This window comes from Diadema antillarum, unplaced genomic scaffold, assembly GCF_040938485.1.
Source record: "Diadema antillarum isolate AM-2024a unplaced genomic scaffold, OU_Dant_1.0 scf00000045, whole genome shotgun sequence".
Taxonomy (NCBI): Eukaryota; Metazoa; Echinodermata; class Echinoidea; order Diadematoida; family Diadematidae; genus Diadema; species Diadema antillarum.
The window spans coordinates 2246944-2264514 of NW_027270934.1; the positions used below are offsets into that span (position 1 = coordinate 2246944).

General features: G+C 43.0%; 1 protein-coding gene across 1 annotated transcript in view; it reads left to right on the plus strand.

Annotated features, from left to right (window-relative positions):
- Positions 1 to 17571, plus strand: part of LOC139714200 (uncharacterized) — a 50127-nt gene that overhangs the window by 32312 nt on the left and 244 nt on the right. The window contains exons 5-11 of the mRNA XM_071625918.1: positions 1646 to 1731; positions 4650 to 4806; positions 6011 to 6152; positions 7474 to 7692; positions 11263 to 11419; positions 11843 to 12040; positions 13048 to 16885. Of these exons, the coding sequence (XP_071482019.1) occupies positions 1646 to 1731; positions 4650 to 4806; positions 6011 to 6152; positions 7474 to 7692; positions 11263 to 11419; positions 11843 to 12040; positions 13048 to 16885 (4797 nt within the window). The remainder of the gene's footprint in view (positions 1 to 1645; positions 1732 to 4649; positions 4807 to 6010; positions 6153 to 7473; positions 7693 to 11262; positions 11420 to 11842; positions 12041 to 13047; positions 16886 to 17571) is intronic.

Consider the following 17571-nt stretch of genomic DNA (forward strand, 5'->3'; position numbering starts at 1 on the left):
CCAGTCTAAGCCAATCATAGATTGTACGTGCAGCAGCTGTGAAGGTTGTGAAAAATTGATATGAATGCACTGAGATCCAACCAGCTGGTGATTATTCACTGAGAAAAATTCAACTATCTGCAAAGTGAAATGATTGTGCAATTATTAAGTATTGTCTGAATCATTAAATAACAGTAAGAAAAAAAATATTACATACAATTTGTACATGTACGTACTGTAATCATGCATCGTGCAGCGTAAAACATGTACGCAGGAGCCCGTAGAGTATTCATAGCACAAAGAAAACGGTGATAGAAAATGTTTCAACACAGTGAGATTTCACTGTTATGTGTAAAACACTTGTGCAAGCACTGTATGCTCAATGCTTATAGTTTGAATATCATTGCAAAGTAATGTGAAACAAATTAGACTACATTTTAGCTGTTTGTACACACTACAGTGAAACATCATACAAGTACACTGTACAACACTTTGTACATATGTAAAGCTAGATATTGTGAGATTTTACATACATGTGTATTAGCTGGCCCATCCAGATTCCTACAACATACTATAATACCATAGAGTTTTTGATCCATGATTTGGTCTACCATGATCCCAGTAGGGTTGGATTAAGGCAGGATCATACTTCAGTGCACAGTGTATACACATGGTATGTAGCTAATTCTTCACAATGCACACAGACTCACGCCTGGTTTTTACACAAGTTTCCTGCGACCTGGAAGTGATTGGATAACAAGGGAAATGAAGACTAAGAGTCAAGCTTCCTATAATGCTACAAGTAACTTTTCCAGAGACGTCATGTGCCGTACTGAACATGTAGTTCTCCTTTTTCCATAGCCAATGTGCATGTGACTTTTTTTAGTGATAAGCAATAAACATGGATTAATGACCAGGGAAAGGGAGAGAGAGTTGAGTGGGAGAGAATCATGGCTAATCAGATCTGTGATGGATGATTGGTTTGCTGTGTGTATATGGCTTGCGTTGGCCCACAGTGTGGTTCGGTGACGTGCTTTTGTACATGTAGCATTCATTTGCATCGGTCATGCGATAAGCCAGAATCTGGAGATCATTTCAGATGAAACTGGACAATGTGCTGCTCATGATTTCTGAACATACTGATATTTTCTCATGAACATATTTTTACAATTGGCAGTTTATAGGACTTTCCTTCGCAAGTTGTTCATTTCGCGGTTAGCAATCTTCTCATTGTCCTGATAAGTGCAAGAAAACAACACAAAAGTCCTGAATGAAAGTGTGACTTCTTGAAAAAACCACTTTGCTATCACACACATTGCCCATATGTAGTACATTGTACTTGCCTGAGTATACTCGGGACTACATTAATTGTAGTCTCCAATAGGTTTATCAAGGTTTAAGATGATAACAGTTCTCTGACAAGAAAACCAGTGTGTGGGACTGTACTTCAGCTGTGACTTTGCTATTTTCTTATCCTCCTTTCTTGGTTACTCCATCTTTTCTCTAGGATATGTGGTTTTTAATTCACCCACAATGCAATATGTTGCATGCCCCCATAGAGTTGTGTCATTTCCTGTTATGATGCTGAGGTAGCTTTACCAAAATTCTCATGTTATTGTTGCTTCTCAACTTCAATTGTCTCTATCTCCAATTGCTCGTCTTTCAGAATGGCCACGTTGCGATGATGGACTCGATAATGAGGGCCTACGTGACGGAGACGGTTTCCATCGAGAAGGTCGTTCAGGCCGTCAGGTAAAGAGGCAGACACTTTAAAGGTCTGGTAGCATGAGGATACCATATCGTGGGGAGTCTAGCCCGACTCAGACATTGTATACGCCATATATTTCGAGGGGTCTAAATTTTCGCGAATCGGGAATTCCCAATGATTTTGCAAGTGGTTAAATTCGCGATCATGGAGTCCTGTACTGAACAGAGAAGTGTACACACATACATCACATTCACATTGGGATCAGAGTCAATATTTTTTGTGTTCTTTAACTTCGCGAATAGCACCTGACTCGCAAAATTCGCAAAAATAAAAATCTCGCGAAATATTTGGCATACCAGTATGCAGTACCAGTGGGAATCCCTGTAACAAATTGTGTAGGGCGTTATTACTGATCTCTATGTAAGTGCACACACAGCCAAAGCATCTTGACTGGAGTCAACCATTTCCAACATGGGGGCGGTTTGATGCAGATCATACGAACTGACCAGCACTCTTCGTGGTCATCGAATATACCCCTTTGGGCAGCGAATGAAGACTGATTCAATCGGGCTACCCATGAATCCCCACGCTATCAAGTCCTTAACTCTTTATGTGCCATGTTCGCACGCCTGACTCAGTCGACGGCATGCCAACTTCGCATAATCTGCTCAAACGCACAAACCCGCCTAAACTGATTGATAAATTGACAAATGCCACAGTACAATTAAAGCGTTTCTCGCGATTCCGTTCCTCTTACACAAACCCCGGTAGCTCGCATTTTATGACAGTGGTGATTGACTAGCAAGCGGTGTTCCCTACTGGATTTGTGTGTAAATTCTAAGTTTCTGCCACTGTTTGGTGTGCAAAATCACGCCTTTACAATAATGTAGCTGCTGGGCATTTGAAAGAAAAACAATGATGGATTTGTCATGCAATTAACATCAAAGCAAAGCTTGACATTTCCTCTACGACTTTGCTTACTGCATGTCCAATTCAGCAGAAATGTATAAAAGTTACACAGATTTGAAAAACAGAATGTTTTTTGAAAGTATGACTACGTTGGTGTCTCAGAATAATGTGGCACATGGAGGGTTTCCACCATGACACATAAAGACTTCAATACAAGTAAATTCCATACGAAAGTGGACTGTTCTAGTGAATAGCATATTATTAGACAAATGGAACTGCAGAAATTTCATCATGATTGGACTTCAAATAAGAACGACATAGGATTTTTCAATTTTAAACATTTTCACAAAATGGTGATATTTGAATTTACCAGAGCTATATCATGTGTCCACCTTTGAGAATTAAATTTGTTCCATCCTGTTTGTGTGATTTTGCTCTCTGTATTAAAGGCAACTTGAAAATGGAGTTGTATTACACTTCAGTGCTTCTTTATAACTACAAGTGCAGTGCTTTACAATACAGAAAGGATATCTGCGCGTAATGATTTTGCACTCAAGCATTTATTTAAACAGAAAGAAGACTCAACTGAGTTGATCGGGAATGCAAACAGTTCTGGAACCGTTGTGACCTTATCATGACAAATTAAGTCTAACCAAGATTTGTGCTGACTGCTGGATGCAGCCTCCAACTTAAGGTTTAATTGAAACCTATTAATGGTTAAGTGCATGTGAACAAGACAATGTCAAAAACCCTTTTCTCTTTGCCTGCTGTCTATGTGTACTTGTGGAAAGTTTGTGCAAAGAATGTTTGAACCCAGCTCCTGTTTGGGTCTGGGCTATTTCAACCAAAGAAAGCTTTTACTTGGCTGTAGATGCTCATTCTTGTAGCATGCTGCTGAAAAAGTAGTTTTATATGCGATTTGCTTTTAAATAGATTAGAGTGGATTATCAGGATCAATGTGTTTCCTTCACGGAATGGATGCATTATTGTATGAGATTAGGATACTGTGCAAGTAAAGGCCTTTTGATACTGCAGCTTCAGAGAGGCTGTACACAGATTATGCATGCTTGAACCAGAAGAATGGGGCTCGAGTGATAGCCTTACAGTACTTAGCAAGTTTTCTTTGCAGAAATAAAAGAAAATCACTTTGATACTTTTTAGCAACTTATGAGGCTTATACAGGGAAGTGTGCCCTTGGGTAGAGACTATTTTCAGACTCAAATACTCAGAGCATGAGGAGACATTGTTGATTGGGGAAAAAAAAAAACAGAACTTGAGCAGAGTCATATACCAAGAAAAGTACCAACTGTATTGTTCAAATAGGTGCTTGTTTAAAGGTGCACAAGGTTTAATGGTAAAAAGGAAACTGAAGAAATGGAGTGTAGTCAGTGTGACATACAAACTTATATCCTCCGGCACAGTTTGAGAAGTATCTGTTTTGAGAAATTTTATGTCTCAAAAAAGAAAACCTTGGGTCTTGTTGCATAAAGTGTTTACGAGAAAAACTCTTAAGTAAGAACTGAAAACTCAGGTTAGTATGATTCCGCCACTGACTTTATACTGGAAAATTTTTGTTCAAAATCAACCAGTGTTTTTCTCTGCAAAAATAAAGTTTTATGCAACAGGCCCCTTGTGATGTATTTGACCAAATATGAATCATCTGTTGGTGATAATTTTCAAAACACATCTCATAGAAATTTGTACCACTACACCCTAGCACAAAGCCATCTGAAATTTTAGCTGCTCTCTTTATTTTAATCTTATAATAATCAAGTAGCTGTATTCATTTAGTTATTTTTTTTTTAAAGGAAACATTTGCTTACAGAATAGCAGAGCACCATATTTTCCATAATACCTCAAAAGCATGGCAAATGAAAGCATTCTTTGAACAAACTGACTTGCAAAATCTGTATGTCGTCACGATACTGTATGATTTGTTTGCATAATGCTACTTTGTCACTTCTACAATTAATTTTGTGATTATGGCTGTTAATGTTCGAGGGAACCTGTTGTTCTTTACCATATGGTATCATTTTCCCCTTCCCTTGTGCAGGAAAATCACCACATTTAACGCCTCCAGCGATTTGCCCTATGACCTAGAGGATGCCCTCTTGTTCTGGGCCAACAAAGTGTGCATGGCCGTCAGGCACCGGGTGGAGAGGGACAGGAAGTCTCATCAAGCCAGCATCATCCAGTCTGCAGCTCCTTCAGTATGTATGCCAGGGTCATCAATAAGGTCATAGGTCATAGTTCAGCCAGGGTCATCCGTTGTGTGGCTCCTTCAGTATGTGTAGGGATATTGTATTCCAGGGTCATAGATAAGGTTGTAGTCAAGCCAGCATCATCCAGTCTGCGGCTCCTTCAGTATTCATTCCAGGGTCATTGATAAGGTCATAGGTCATAGTTGAGCCAGGATCATCCGTTCTGCAGCTACTTCAGTAAGTGTAGGGATATTGTATACCAGGGTCATAGATAAGGTCGTAGTCAAGCCAGGATCATCCAGTCTGTGACTCCTTCTGTATGTATTCCAGGGTCATTGATAAGGTCATACAATGTAGGTCGTAGGTAAGCCAGGGTCATCCAGTCTGTGGCTCACTACTTTATACCAGGGTCATCGATAAGGTCACAGTTGGGTCGTAGTCAAGCCAGCATCAGCCAGTCTACAGCTCCTTCAGTATGTTTACTGGGGTCATCAATAAGTCATAGGTCGTAGTTAAGCCAGCATCTTCCAGTCTTCGGCTCCCTCAGTGTGTATACCAGGGTCATTGATAAGCTCATAAAGTAAAAGTGAAATCAGGGTTGCATTATTAGTGGTTAACAGTACTGTAGTTTGGTAATAGTGTCAAGTCACTGTCATACTCAGATTCTGAGCAGTATGATACTCCTTGGCTAGTGATGTATCTTATAGTTTTTGTCTTTTGGTGGTAATCAATTTCATGCAACACTCTAGGGAAAAAAAAAAAGCATCAAAGGCTCGCTTGTGTCAAAGTTCCCTTTGTGTTGATCTCAAAACTTAACCCCAAACATGAGCAAATTTCAGGATTAAATCTATTTTCTCATATCTCTTGTCATTGCTGCTGAGAGGTAAACAATGCCGGAACAGGAAGCAATGGTGAAAAAGAGAACAAACAAACCCTTCAAGATAAAGAAGCCCCCCAAAATGCAGTATCACCATTTGTTCATGGCATTTATTGTATATTGGCTATCACTCATAGTATATGGCAAACTCCACTGCTACAATCTGGTATTTAAGTTTATGACTGACATTGCCCTGACATTTCAAGGTAAAAACACAAACAAACAAACAAAAACAAATTAGATAGAATATTTATATAGCCTTTTATGAAAATGTGGGCTCAAACTTCATCATATAATCATGACAGCAGTGAACACAGTGTCTTTGTTTCATTTCAGATTCGTGTGAAGAGAGACCAAGTCCAGCCCAAGGAGCCACACTTTTTCCCCCAGCTGGGGGACCTGACCAAAGAACTGTCAGATGGATGTTGCCTAGCAACCATCATCCATTACTACTATCCTCACTTGCTCTCTCTAGATGGTAAGTTGGTGCCCCAAAAATCCTAAGGGAATTTGAATAGCTGGCCTCTTGATTTGCAGTAGGCTTAATCACAGTGTTCAGAAATTCACTTCAAACTAGATCACTGAGTGAATCTGATGTGTTGAAATTTTGTGTGTTTATTTTTTTTTTTAGTTACTGCAAAAGAATTGAAAGTTATCAATTATGAAAAATAATGAAATGGTCCCTGTGGTTGGATCTCACAGTATTGAATAGCATAGTCATCAAAAGACCATAACTTCCATGCTTTTGTGTCCGTCAGACCAAAAAGAAAACAAAAATTAGTAGCTGATTATGGATATGGTAATTTCATGCAGCAGCAATGTTGGAAAGGATTTTGGAAGGTTAAAACCTACGTTGTATGCTTGCACGTCCCTTCCCCTATTATCTGGCTTTATTAGGAGTAAGGATTCAAAGTGTTTGTCCTCATACAGCGTGTGAGAAATGATTGTCACTAGAGCTGTACCTCGACTGAAATATTATAACATTGCATGGAAGATTACAGTTAGCAAAGTGGTGTGTGATTTCCATTTCAGATGTGATTTTTCCTGCCTTGGAATTTCATTGAAAAACAAACAAGCAAACAAAAAGAATGCTTGGAATGTACACATGCCTTTCTCAATGTTGTTGTTGTTTTTTTTTCTTCTCAACCGTCCTTGGCCCTCAAGATGTTGTCCCTCCACAAAACAATGTCCTTTGCCAATTTCCTCCACAATCTCCAGTATATAATAAGTGTCATGATGTGCGGTTTCCTTCTTTGATGTACTTATCCTTCCTCAGAATTTTATTGAAAAACAAGCAATGCTAGGAATGTACACACATCTTCCTTAATGTTATTCTTATCTCAACTCTACCTGACCCTCTAGATGTCACCTTGCAGGAGATGTCCTTCATTGATTCCCTCAACCACCTCCAGTATATGCAATAATCAGTAATGTGCTGTGTGGTTTCCCTTTCAGCTGCAATTTTCCTGACTCAAAATTTCATTGAAAAGCAAACCAAAGGAATGCTGGGAATGTACACTGTACACATGCCTTCCTTAATATCGTTCTTATTATCAACTTTCCCCGATCCTCAAGGTGTCTTCCTCCAGAAGGCAATGTCCTCTACCAATTCTCTCCACAACCTCCGGTATATAATCAGTAATGTGGTGTGCAGTTTCCTTGTGAGATGTGATTTTCCTGCCTTAGAACTTAATTGGGAAAAAAACAAACAACAAAAGACAAAAAAAAAGAGAATGCCAGCAAAGTATACATGTACCTTCCTCAATTTGTTCTTATCTCAACTTTTCGTGACCCTCTAGATGTCGCCCTCCACGAGACGATGTCCTTCGCCGATTCCCTCCACAACCTGCAGATGGTGACGGCCTTCTTCCAGCACAACCTGCCTGGTGTCCTACACTTCACTCTGGAGGACCTGCTCTACAGCGAGGAGACGATGAAACCCAACCTCCTGGCCCTCGTTGCCGAGATGTTCTGGAGCTTTGAGGTGGAGAGGCCTGCCCATCTTGAGGCTGATCAGAGTAAGTTGTAGCTTCTAATCTTGGCAGAGGATGCAGCTATTGTCTTTGCTGTTACGCTAAACGTCTGATGCGGCAAGACTATTGTCTTTGCTAAGCGATGCGTCCAACGCGGTGAGACTCCAGACAGTGGAAGCATCCACCGCCTATATCCACTCGTCTTGCTTTTCCTAGTCATTGTTTTCTTATGATCGACTACAAAATGCTGCCACCGTTTCATAGTCGGTAATAAGAAAACAGTGACTAAAGTAAGACGAGTGGATATAGGCAGTGGATGCTTCACGCACATCCACTGTTCGTAGTCTTGCCACATCAGACGTATCGGTTAGCAAAGACAATAGTCTCGCAGCATCAGACGTTTAGCGTGACAGTAAGACCATAGCTGCATCCTCCGCCTAGATTATAGGCTGTTAAAGTAAGTCGAGGTGGAAGGTCACAGCCATCCTATATGAGCACCATAGTTCAACAAGACTCCATCTCTGGATGACTTAAGATTATTTTATCAATTCATTTTTAATTATTTTTGGAAACTAAAATATGAGTTTTCCCATTGCAAAACCACCAAAGTATAATTGCATTTGAGGATATTGGTTGTCAAGAAAGTAGTAATACACATATAATAGGCTTTATACTAAAGTCATAATTGTTTCTGTGTGTATTTCATATTAAAGACAAAACTTGTCAACTTTAGAATGGCTGTTGATTGCACATACAGTGTACATGTTTCTTTTTTGTTCTCTGTGGAAACAATACTCATAATACATCACAGTGTAGAATTCATGGACACAGTTTGGGGATTTCTCATGTCAAACTAATCATTGTTTGTACTGTGTATAGAATGTAGTTCCCTTTAACTCTAACAATTGTACTCCTCCCACCTCTCTCTCTCAAGTGGCACAGACTTTTTGGTGTTTCAGCCAAACACCCTCACCATTTGGTGGGCTAGGTAAGACGGATGGAACCAAATTGGTGACTTGCCACAGGAATGCATGTTCTGAGTCTCTTGGAGTGTCCTTCACTTTGCAGAAGGATTTTTTTTTTTAAGACTTAAGGTGGAGGTAGCAGTTCTATCCTTTCTAGTGCATGGATTTTATCCTTCCTCTCAGCAAAAAAAAGAAAAAGAAAAGAAAAAAGATATAGATAGAAATGTAGATGGTGAGTGGTGGTGTTCAGAAGTACTCTCTATCACTTATCAGTTTGATGCATGTAGCTGTGGTGAAATCTCAAAGCCCTCACAGTATGACTTGATTGACCAAATAGTGTCTTCTGTTGGTCATGTTAGACTTGGCATTGGACAAAGAAAGTCTTGGCAAACGCCCAGAGCATGCAATTTTCCAGATACACTAAACTACTTGAGTTTGATTTTTACCTGACAGACTGTGTTGAAGAAGACACATATCGTTGCTGGGACGACAAGACCTCATATCTACAAAATGTCAAATGTTCAGGAGAGCAAAAAGGTATGGCGGCCAAAGCAATATAGCGAATGGGATAGCCTTTCCTTTGACATGCCGTGGCTGCTTCATTTTTGGAGTAAGACAGTTGGGATTTGGCCAGGACATCACTTAATCGATTATTTGACCATTAATCCAAAAAAAGTGATTTTCACCAAAAATTTCAGATACAAGGTCTTGTCCACGCAGCGACGATATAAATATGGGATTGCTTCAAAATAGTTTGAAGGTTTTTCTGCAACATACAAATGTATGTCAAAATTTTGAGTTACATCCATCACCAGTGCCATGAAAAAAAGGCAGTATTCATGTACAAAGGACACAGTCAGTATACAAAATTTTGTAACTTTCCAAATTAAGTACTGTTATCTAAGGTCATATTTCTTCTGCTTTCTTAAACAAAGACAAACACTTGCTTTGAACTTTTGTGACAATTAGCCACTCTCTCATTTTTTTTTCATTATGCAAAATTTTTACAAATTTACATGTAAAGTAAGTACAGTTACCAAGATATCAAGAATAGTATGAAACATTGATGCACTTTCTCCAGATCCCGAGCAAGTTTTAGATTATGTGCTTGCCTGTGTTTAACCCTAATCAGGCTGGGCTTTTTTGGCTATGCTATATCGGGGGGGGGGGGATTCCGCCCCCCTTCAGATCTCGCCTATGGAACGCGTGATCACGCCGAAAATCGGCACATGCGACGCCCGCGACGTATACTATCAAAATGTATGGTTGCTTTCTCCGAAAAATTTTTCTTATATTTTATATTAATTAATTATTGTAATTTATGCATAAAATCAGTTTTGGGCTCTAAATCACTTATTAATGCTCTAATTAAGCTAATTTCTTTTTAAAAAATGTTTCTTGTATCATTCTCCTGAGACAGAGGATAAAAAAAAATCTGTATCGAAATTGATTTCTTATGTATTTGATTGTTTTTTAATTTCTTATGTATTTCCTTGTTTTTCCACCTTTTGTTTTTGTTTGTTTTTTGGCCAAAATTTGTCACAGACATTTTTCGAAGCTTTATTATGCTAAAATAAATTAATTTCGTCCATTCTAAGTCAAGATATGAATTTTTATGTGAATTAATTGAAAAAACAATTTGCATTGGATTTGTACACAAAATCACGTTTTGGAGCAATTTTGGGGTTGACAAATTTTTTTCGAACGGGCGTCGCGTCAAAACGGTACGCGCGGGCGCAACAATTTTGATCTCAAAAGTTGCGCGATACTTAAAAGAAAAAAGTCATGAAACATCGCAGCGGGAGCTTATCGCAGCGGGAGCTTATCGCGCTGCGAAGATATTGCGCAAAACGTCGAGAGGGGGGGCAGTAATCCGCCCCCCCCCCCCCAGCCTGATTAGGGTTAAGACAACACAGTAAAATGTATTACAAGTGGTTACTACTTTATATCATAGACATAATACTAAGGACAGTTGAAATGTGTATTGACCAAAGTCAGTAATACAAGAGGGATTGTATAGTTTTGGTTGAGATGGGGCTTCAGATTTTTACTTTTTTTGTGAGATAATGAGAGATTACTAATGAAATTTGAAGGAGCATACAATTCAAAAAGGAAATCAAAGTTTATTGAATGAAAACTGGTTTTGAAATGGCTGAAATATCCAAAGAGGAAGTGTTCCTATTGTAAGTTGATCCCACTTGTTGATTAGGACCAGTTTGATATCTCAGCCATTTCAAAGCTGATTCTCATCAAATAAACTTTGACTTCCTTTTAGAATTGTACACTCTTTCATATTTCATAAGTGGTTTCTCTTTAAATCTCACTGATTGCCCTTTGGAATCTCCCAGATTTTGATGGCTGAATGTTGGAAGCCTGGCCTGTTCTGAGAACCCCTTCCATCAGAGGTCTGGCTCCGTCAGAGGTCTGGCTGTTTATTTCCCTGTCATCTTTGAAACCAGATTTGACTTTGTGGGGATAAAACAGAATTGATAACCTGGCTATGGAAATCCCAATGACCATGCTTCAATTCTGTTAGCTATCTCAAATCTTCAAAGAATTTAGTTCTATTAAAGATGTGAATGATGCCTTTAAAGTTATTGTCTTACAGTAGATAAAACAAACCTCCCAAATTGCTCTTTGATTTGCACAGTTGGTCGTCAGTCGTCTGCGTTCACGCCGAGTAAGTCCGATGGGAGGCCTCCTCTCCCGATCAGCGATGCCACAAAGAAGAGCTTCCAGTCCCCTGCCATGTCCCCCAAGCTGGAGAAACAGAGTGTGGACCTGACCAAAGTGGCCTCTAGTCCAAAGTGAGTAGTTGAAAATACATGCTTGATTTCCTGTCTCGACACAATTAAGTAAATCACAGGTCAGGGCTCTCCTGTATTTATTTGATTGTTTGGTTGTTTTGCATTGTACAATTTCACATTGGGTGAAATTTGCATTTCTACTATTGACAGGGAAAACAACGTCAGTAACAAAAACAAAATGATATTTAGTGATGCAGGGTTTGTGCCCTTCATACCCACCCGGAGTAACCGTGTGGTGAAAAAGTCTAAGAAATGATTCAGAAAACCACTTTGTGACATGTTTTGATTGCAAATGCATGGATACCCCTGTGAGAATAGGGAAGTTTTAGAGGTTAAGTAAGGCCATGTGGCCAGCTTGCATGACTTTTTGAGCTAGGGCCAGAGTATTAACCAATACCCTTGCCTTTCCCTCAATGCCAACAGTTCTCAGAGGAGACTGTTGAATCGCCAGCAGCAGGAGAGGAGCAGCATCTTTGGGGACAGCCAGGTGGATGAGAACACCCCACCCCCGGGCCACCAGCAGCATCAACACCAACAGGCCATGCCCCACCCAAACTCCAGGGAGCAGAAACCACCCGGCTCTCAATCCATCTTGGCTTGGGAGGAAAGAGATGAGAGAGGGTGCGTAGTTTGGACTATTTAGAGGGGATGGCTAGTAACTGATCAGTAGGAATCCGTGGGAATGCTGGAGGATGATTGTTCCAATCCTTGTGGGATTCATTTAAGAGTACATTATATGTTTATTGTTGTGTGCAAATCATTTGCTTCAGAATGGTCTCATATTCAAGTAATGTGCCGTTTAATGTTTCCAGGTTAGCATGCCTGTACAGTGACGGGGCGATCGTTAATATACAAATGATGCACAGGATGCACTAACGCCACGAAATAATCCTGTACATCATTTGTTTTATAAAATGGGTCAAAAACTAACAGTATTTTTCACGTACCTTTGTGGGTCAATACCAGTCAGCTACATAAAAAGTCAAGATGTCCGATAGATGTTCATCCCAAACATATTACGCACGTCGCACTCGGAAATCCCGCACATATAAGTACTGTACGTATAAGAGTATACGTACGCCACACATGTTATGCACACAAGAAAGGCCGGCCGGCAGCCCGAACTAGAAGTTGTTTACAGGATTGACAGCGCGTATAGTAGCGCGCGACGCACTTGTAACAACTGATTGAGTACGCACTGCTAGTGTAAACATTGTGACGTCAGGCCGTACATGTTAGTGAGAAATTAATGCAGGCACATGTGACTCATTTCAGCGCTTCCAATTGGCTACATTCTTGAACCCATTTTATAATGATTGTCATTGTCACCATAATCTTTATACTCTTATCATCATTACCTAGAAAGTTGCTCCTTCCCAGTCAAACACATTTCTTTGTGAGGGTCCTTCCATTATTGCTACAGGTGGAAATTACCTTTTATCCATTTTGTACATCCTGCTCTAAGACAGATGAGGCTGGTTGAAAATCCTGTCTGTGGATGTTAGCATTAAGTAGGAAATTTACTGGAATCTTCTGTTATGAAATCTAGCCTCATTACTCTTTACCACTAACAAGGGTATTGGACATTGCCTCTCTAATAACTGTGACTTCATTTGTTTTCTGTGCAGGACGCCAAATACTGCCACCTTTACAAGACCCCAAAGGTCCCACGACTCGCCTGTGGTCAGCATGCAGTCCAGCAGAGCAGGTAGTCTCCTGGCCAATGTCAGCATCGACAGCGAGATGAACGAGAGCCAGGACTTCTCAGGGCTTGACATCGAGGTCAATCCACTGCCAGAGCATGCAGGTCCAGAGGGACCCCTGGGAGGCGTTCAGCATTATGAGTCTGAGAGGATGATGACCACCATCCAGCAACGGCCACTCACCCAGAGCGGCAACATCGAGAGCGAGGATCTTGAGGTGGAGAGCCTGACATCAGCAGCTTCATCCCGGATGTCTGTACATGCCTCACAGGAGCCTCGAGGGTTTGGCGATCCACGAGTTCAGAGCAATCATTACTCGTCACAGAGAACTGAACCATTTGTCAATGGCGTCAACGGAAGTCAGCCGAGTCATTTTCCCTATCAAGGAACATATCGTGTGAATCGTAGGGATCAATCTGAGGACATTGCAAGTCCAGCAGGATCTGACACTGGCAGTACAGATTCATCAATTTCGAGAAAGAATCTCAAACTGGATGTTCGGCCGGTAGATATACTCGGCTCCCCTCGAGGTCCCACAAATGAACTCATGCCGGCGGTTCTGAGACCGCTGAAGGAGAAGTCGCACCAGACCAGAAAGATGGAGGAGAGAGGGGAGCACCACAGGCAGAGGAGCAAGCACAGGACTGCAGACCCGCGACCAACTCAGTCCCAGCACTCACAGGACCACGGCAGTGATTCCTCAGAGAGCGTCGACGCAACCACCCCACTCAGTGGAGAGAGCATCGCAGATTCCCTGGCCGGTGACCTGGCGCTGCATCGAGCAAGGATGGCCAGGGGAGGAATGGGTGGCTTTGTGCTTGCTCCGGCCAGTCAGAGCGACCAACCCCAGCTCGCAAAGGGGAGGCACGGCGAAGCTTTCTTCATCAGTGGAAGCCAGGCGGCGTCTCAAGGCAGTGATGCTCACAGCACCAGTGCCCCTCCTGGGGCGAGGAGCTTCACGATATCAGACAGGGCGATGACTGTCGATGATGCGAGGCAAGCTGGTATACCAGTGGTTTCCTCATCAAGATCCATGCAGGGGCTCAGTGAGCAAGGCTTCCGCATGGCACCCGATGGATTGACAACCAGTGTGTCGGACCAGGAGATCTACCAGCCAAACCCCCAGCATTCCCACTCTTTCCAGAATCCGGGCTCCTCAGCCGCTGCACCCACATCCTTGCCATTCTCTTTGCATGCACCTAACCAATACTCCCACAACCCTCACCATGCACACACAAATCCCCATTCTAATCCCCACTCTAATCCCCACTCAAATCCCCACTCTAATCCCCACTCAAATCCACACTCCAATCCCCACTCTAATCCACATGCACGCACCCACTCCAACCCCCACCATGAGGGTCACCACCACTCCCAGAATCCCCACCACGCCCAGCCTAATCCTTTTGTGTTGCAAGCCAAACCCGAGGCCTATGTTCTGGATCACCCAGCGCATTCTGGTGTCTCCTCCTGGGGACACCAACAACAGCCTCATCCACACTCGGCCTCCATGTCTAACACAGGTATGTCTCAGTCCATGTCTCTTACCCATTCATCTCCACACCATGAAAAAGAGTCCCCCAAGCTCCTGGCTGAAAGCATTCACTCCGAGAGGGAGGATAAGCGGCCCGTCAGTTTTGCCTACAATCATAATCTGAGTCCTGTGATGCAGGAGAATGGAGTAGCCTCCATTGAAAGGGATGCCCCCGTTAATCTGCCCCACAGTGGTGTTTTACTAACTCATAATGTTCAGTCCAGTCCTGTCAGTTCTTATCCTGTGTCATGTGATGTATCTAACATAGTTAGTCCGAGTGTTCGTGATGTGACTAATGTCTGCCCGATGTGGCAAGATAGGGAGACGTGTGCCGTTAGTAATGTCCACTCCTTTGCTGCTGATGTGGAACATCTCCAGTCCAGTCAGTCAGCCTTCAGGGAACCAGCCAACCATTCCATGACAACATGGTCAGCCAATACCAAACACTCACCAAACACTGATTTTCCCACCACCCCAACCACTTCCACCATCCCCATTAACACAGGTGCACACGGCAATGGCTTCAACGAAAGCTTGGCAGCCAGCACGAGAGGTGGTCCGGTGGCCAACTCCGACTTGACTCAGATCCGGCTGCGGCTGGAAGAGAAGAGGCGGCTGATGGACCACGAGAAGCGGAAGCTGGAGAGGCATTTTGCCAAGCAGAAGCAGCGAGTCAGCAAGGCGGCCTTCCTGCAGGTACTGGCCAACAAGAAGCAGGAGAAGGAAGGCAGCAGTGATGCTCATCACAGGGCGGAGAGGCAGAGGAACCAGGAGAACGCCCAGTGGCAGGGGGAACCCCGCGTCCAGGAGGGCATGACCACATTTGCCGCCCTGGGAGCGAACAGGGAAATCGCTCAGCTACCAGCTTCCCAGCCACAAATGACCGAGCAGCAGCAGCAGCATCTTATTGAGCACAACCAGCTGACGCAGGCTTACTACCTGGCACACCAAGCCCAGCTTGCCCAGCAGGATGCCAACCAGCCCGCCCAACATCAGTATCCCAAGAACCAGCCTGTGCACACAGACCAAAGAACCCAGCAGCCCAGTCCACAGAGCCACGCCCACCAGCTGCAGATGGCGGAGGGAGGCCGTCGGTCCTCGGAGAGCCCCAGGTCCGGGCGAGATTCTGAAAGCCCTCGCATGAGGTCGGACTCTCCGCAAGTTCCCGGGGATGTTCCGAGGAGAACAGACAGTCCAGGCTCCAGCTCTGGCTCACACTCACCGCACCTGACGCAGGACGAATACAACATCTCACTGGAGAAACTGAATGCCAACCTCTCGCAGCTGCAGAACCAGATCCTGAGGCTGTCTCTTCAGCAGGAAGAAATGAAGAAGGGGTTACAAGACTCGCCACGGCAGGCCCATGAGTCTCCGAGACATGTGGGACAAGGGGATGCATTAGAGCATGACGTTCCAGAACATAGAGATGTCCAAAGACCTTCCTCGAGGCCTCTGGCAGATGCATCAAGCCAAGCAAAGGGCTTCTACGTCGATGCCGGAGACCAGAGACCAGAGACGAGAACCGATCGCGAGGCGTACTTGTTGGAGGAAAACCCAGCGTTCACTCTGCAGCAAGGGCAGCCCCAGAGGAGTCCACAGGGAATGCAGCAGCAGCAGCACATGCAGCCGTCACCCCAGGGGCACCCCTATGCACCCAGTGAATCCCAGGAGGGTGGCATGGAGAAGCAACCTGTGACGAGCCACCGGTTATCGGATATCACCTATGTGAAGTCGGACGTGAGCGACAATAAGTACATAATGGAGGAGGCATACAGAGGTGACGGTGATGTTAGGGAAATGGAAAGAACTGTCGGAAAGCAAATATTAGAGCCTGAATACGACACCCAGACGCAACTCAATCAATTACCCATGCAAGATGAGGACGACTCGCTCCCAGCCAACCAAAAGAAAGGGCAGCAGATCATGGCATTCAACATTGACATGTCGTCACCCAAGCAATCTAGGCCACCCCCGGCCAACCAGAGGAAAAAGGAAGTCAAGAAGAAAGTTGTGGAGATGCCAGAGAAGAAGACCTCACCACCACGGACACCAACAAAGACGCCAGCGCCAGCGCCGTCAGTGTACGAAATCGTCGGGGAAGGAGAGGAGGAAGTCCCGCAGGACCAGGTGGATCTGGTAGTACGCCCTCTAGAGCCAGCCAGTGTGAGCAGGGAGGATGATACGGATGGCAACGCTATGGTGTCGGGATTCATCATCGGTGAACAGCAGGTATCTAGCTCTTAGCTTGTTTGAAAGCTTTTCCACTGGTGACTAAAATTTTCCCAATTATGCTCCAAAAATTTCAACATTGCATTCAAAATTTTATGACATGTACATTGTTTTGTTTATTTTAATGTAGTTTTGTGCAATCTGTTGCCAAAAGTGAATTCAAACTATTTTGTATTAATAATAGGCATCCAAAGTTTGTTTTGATGGATGGAATGAGTAATTTCTTTGTCCTAAGTAAATCCATTTTGGGTGTGTCCTGCATAGTGTACATTTAAATTTTCTGGATGATAAACTGAGACATTTGGACGTTTTGAGTTGCTTTGTTACCATGTTGCTGCTGAATAATGAAGAAGGAATTCTGGTTGTATCGAGAAATGTCGCCTTTCGACTGGACATTGAATTATTGTCTGCTTTGCCATCTTTATTTAATCACCAACCACCACATGTATTTTGTACACGAACATAAAGTTTTCGATAGAGGTGTGAAATACTGGATTGCAGTCTGCATCTACATGACTGTTTTTGCTTGTACCATTATATCTGAAATCTTCAAGCTTTCGCCAGGTCATAGCCTAATTTTTGAAAATGTATGGTACAACTGACCCTCATGTTTTCCAAATCTTACTCAGTTTACTTCTTACTACATATCTAATACTCTATACTTCAAGTCATCATTGTGTTTTCAA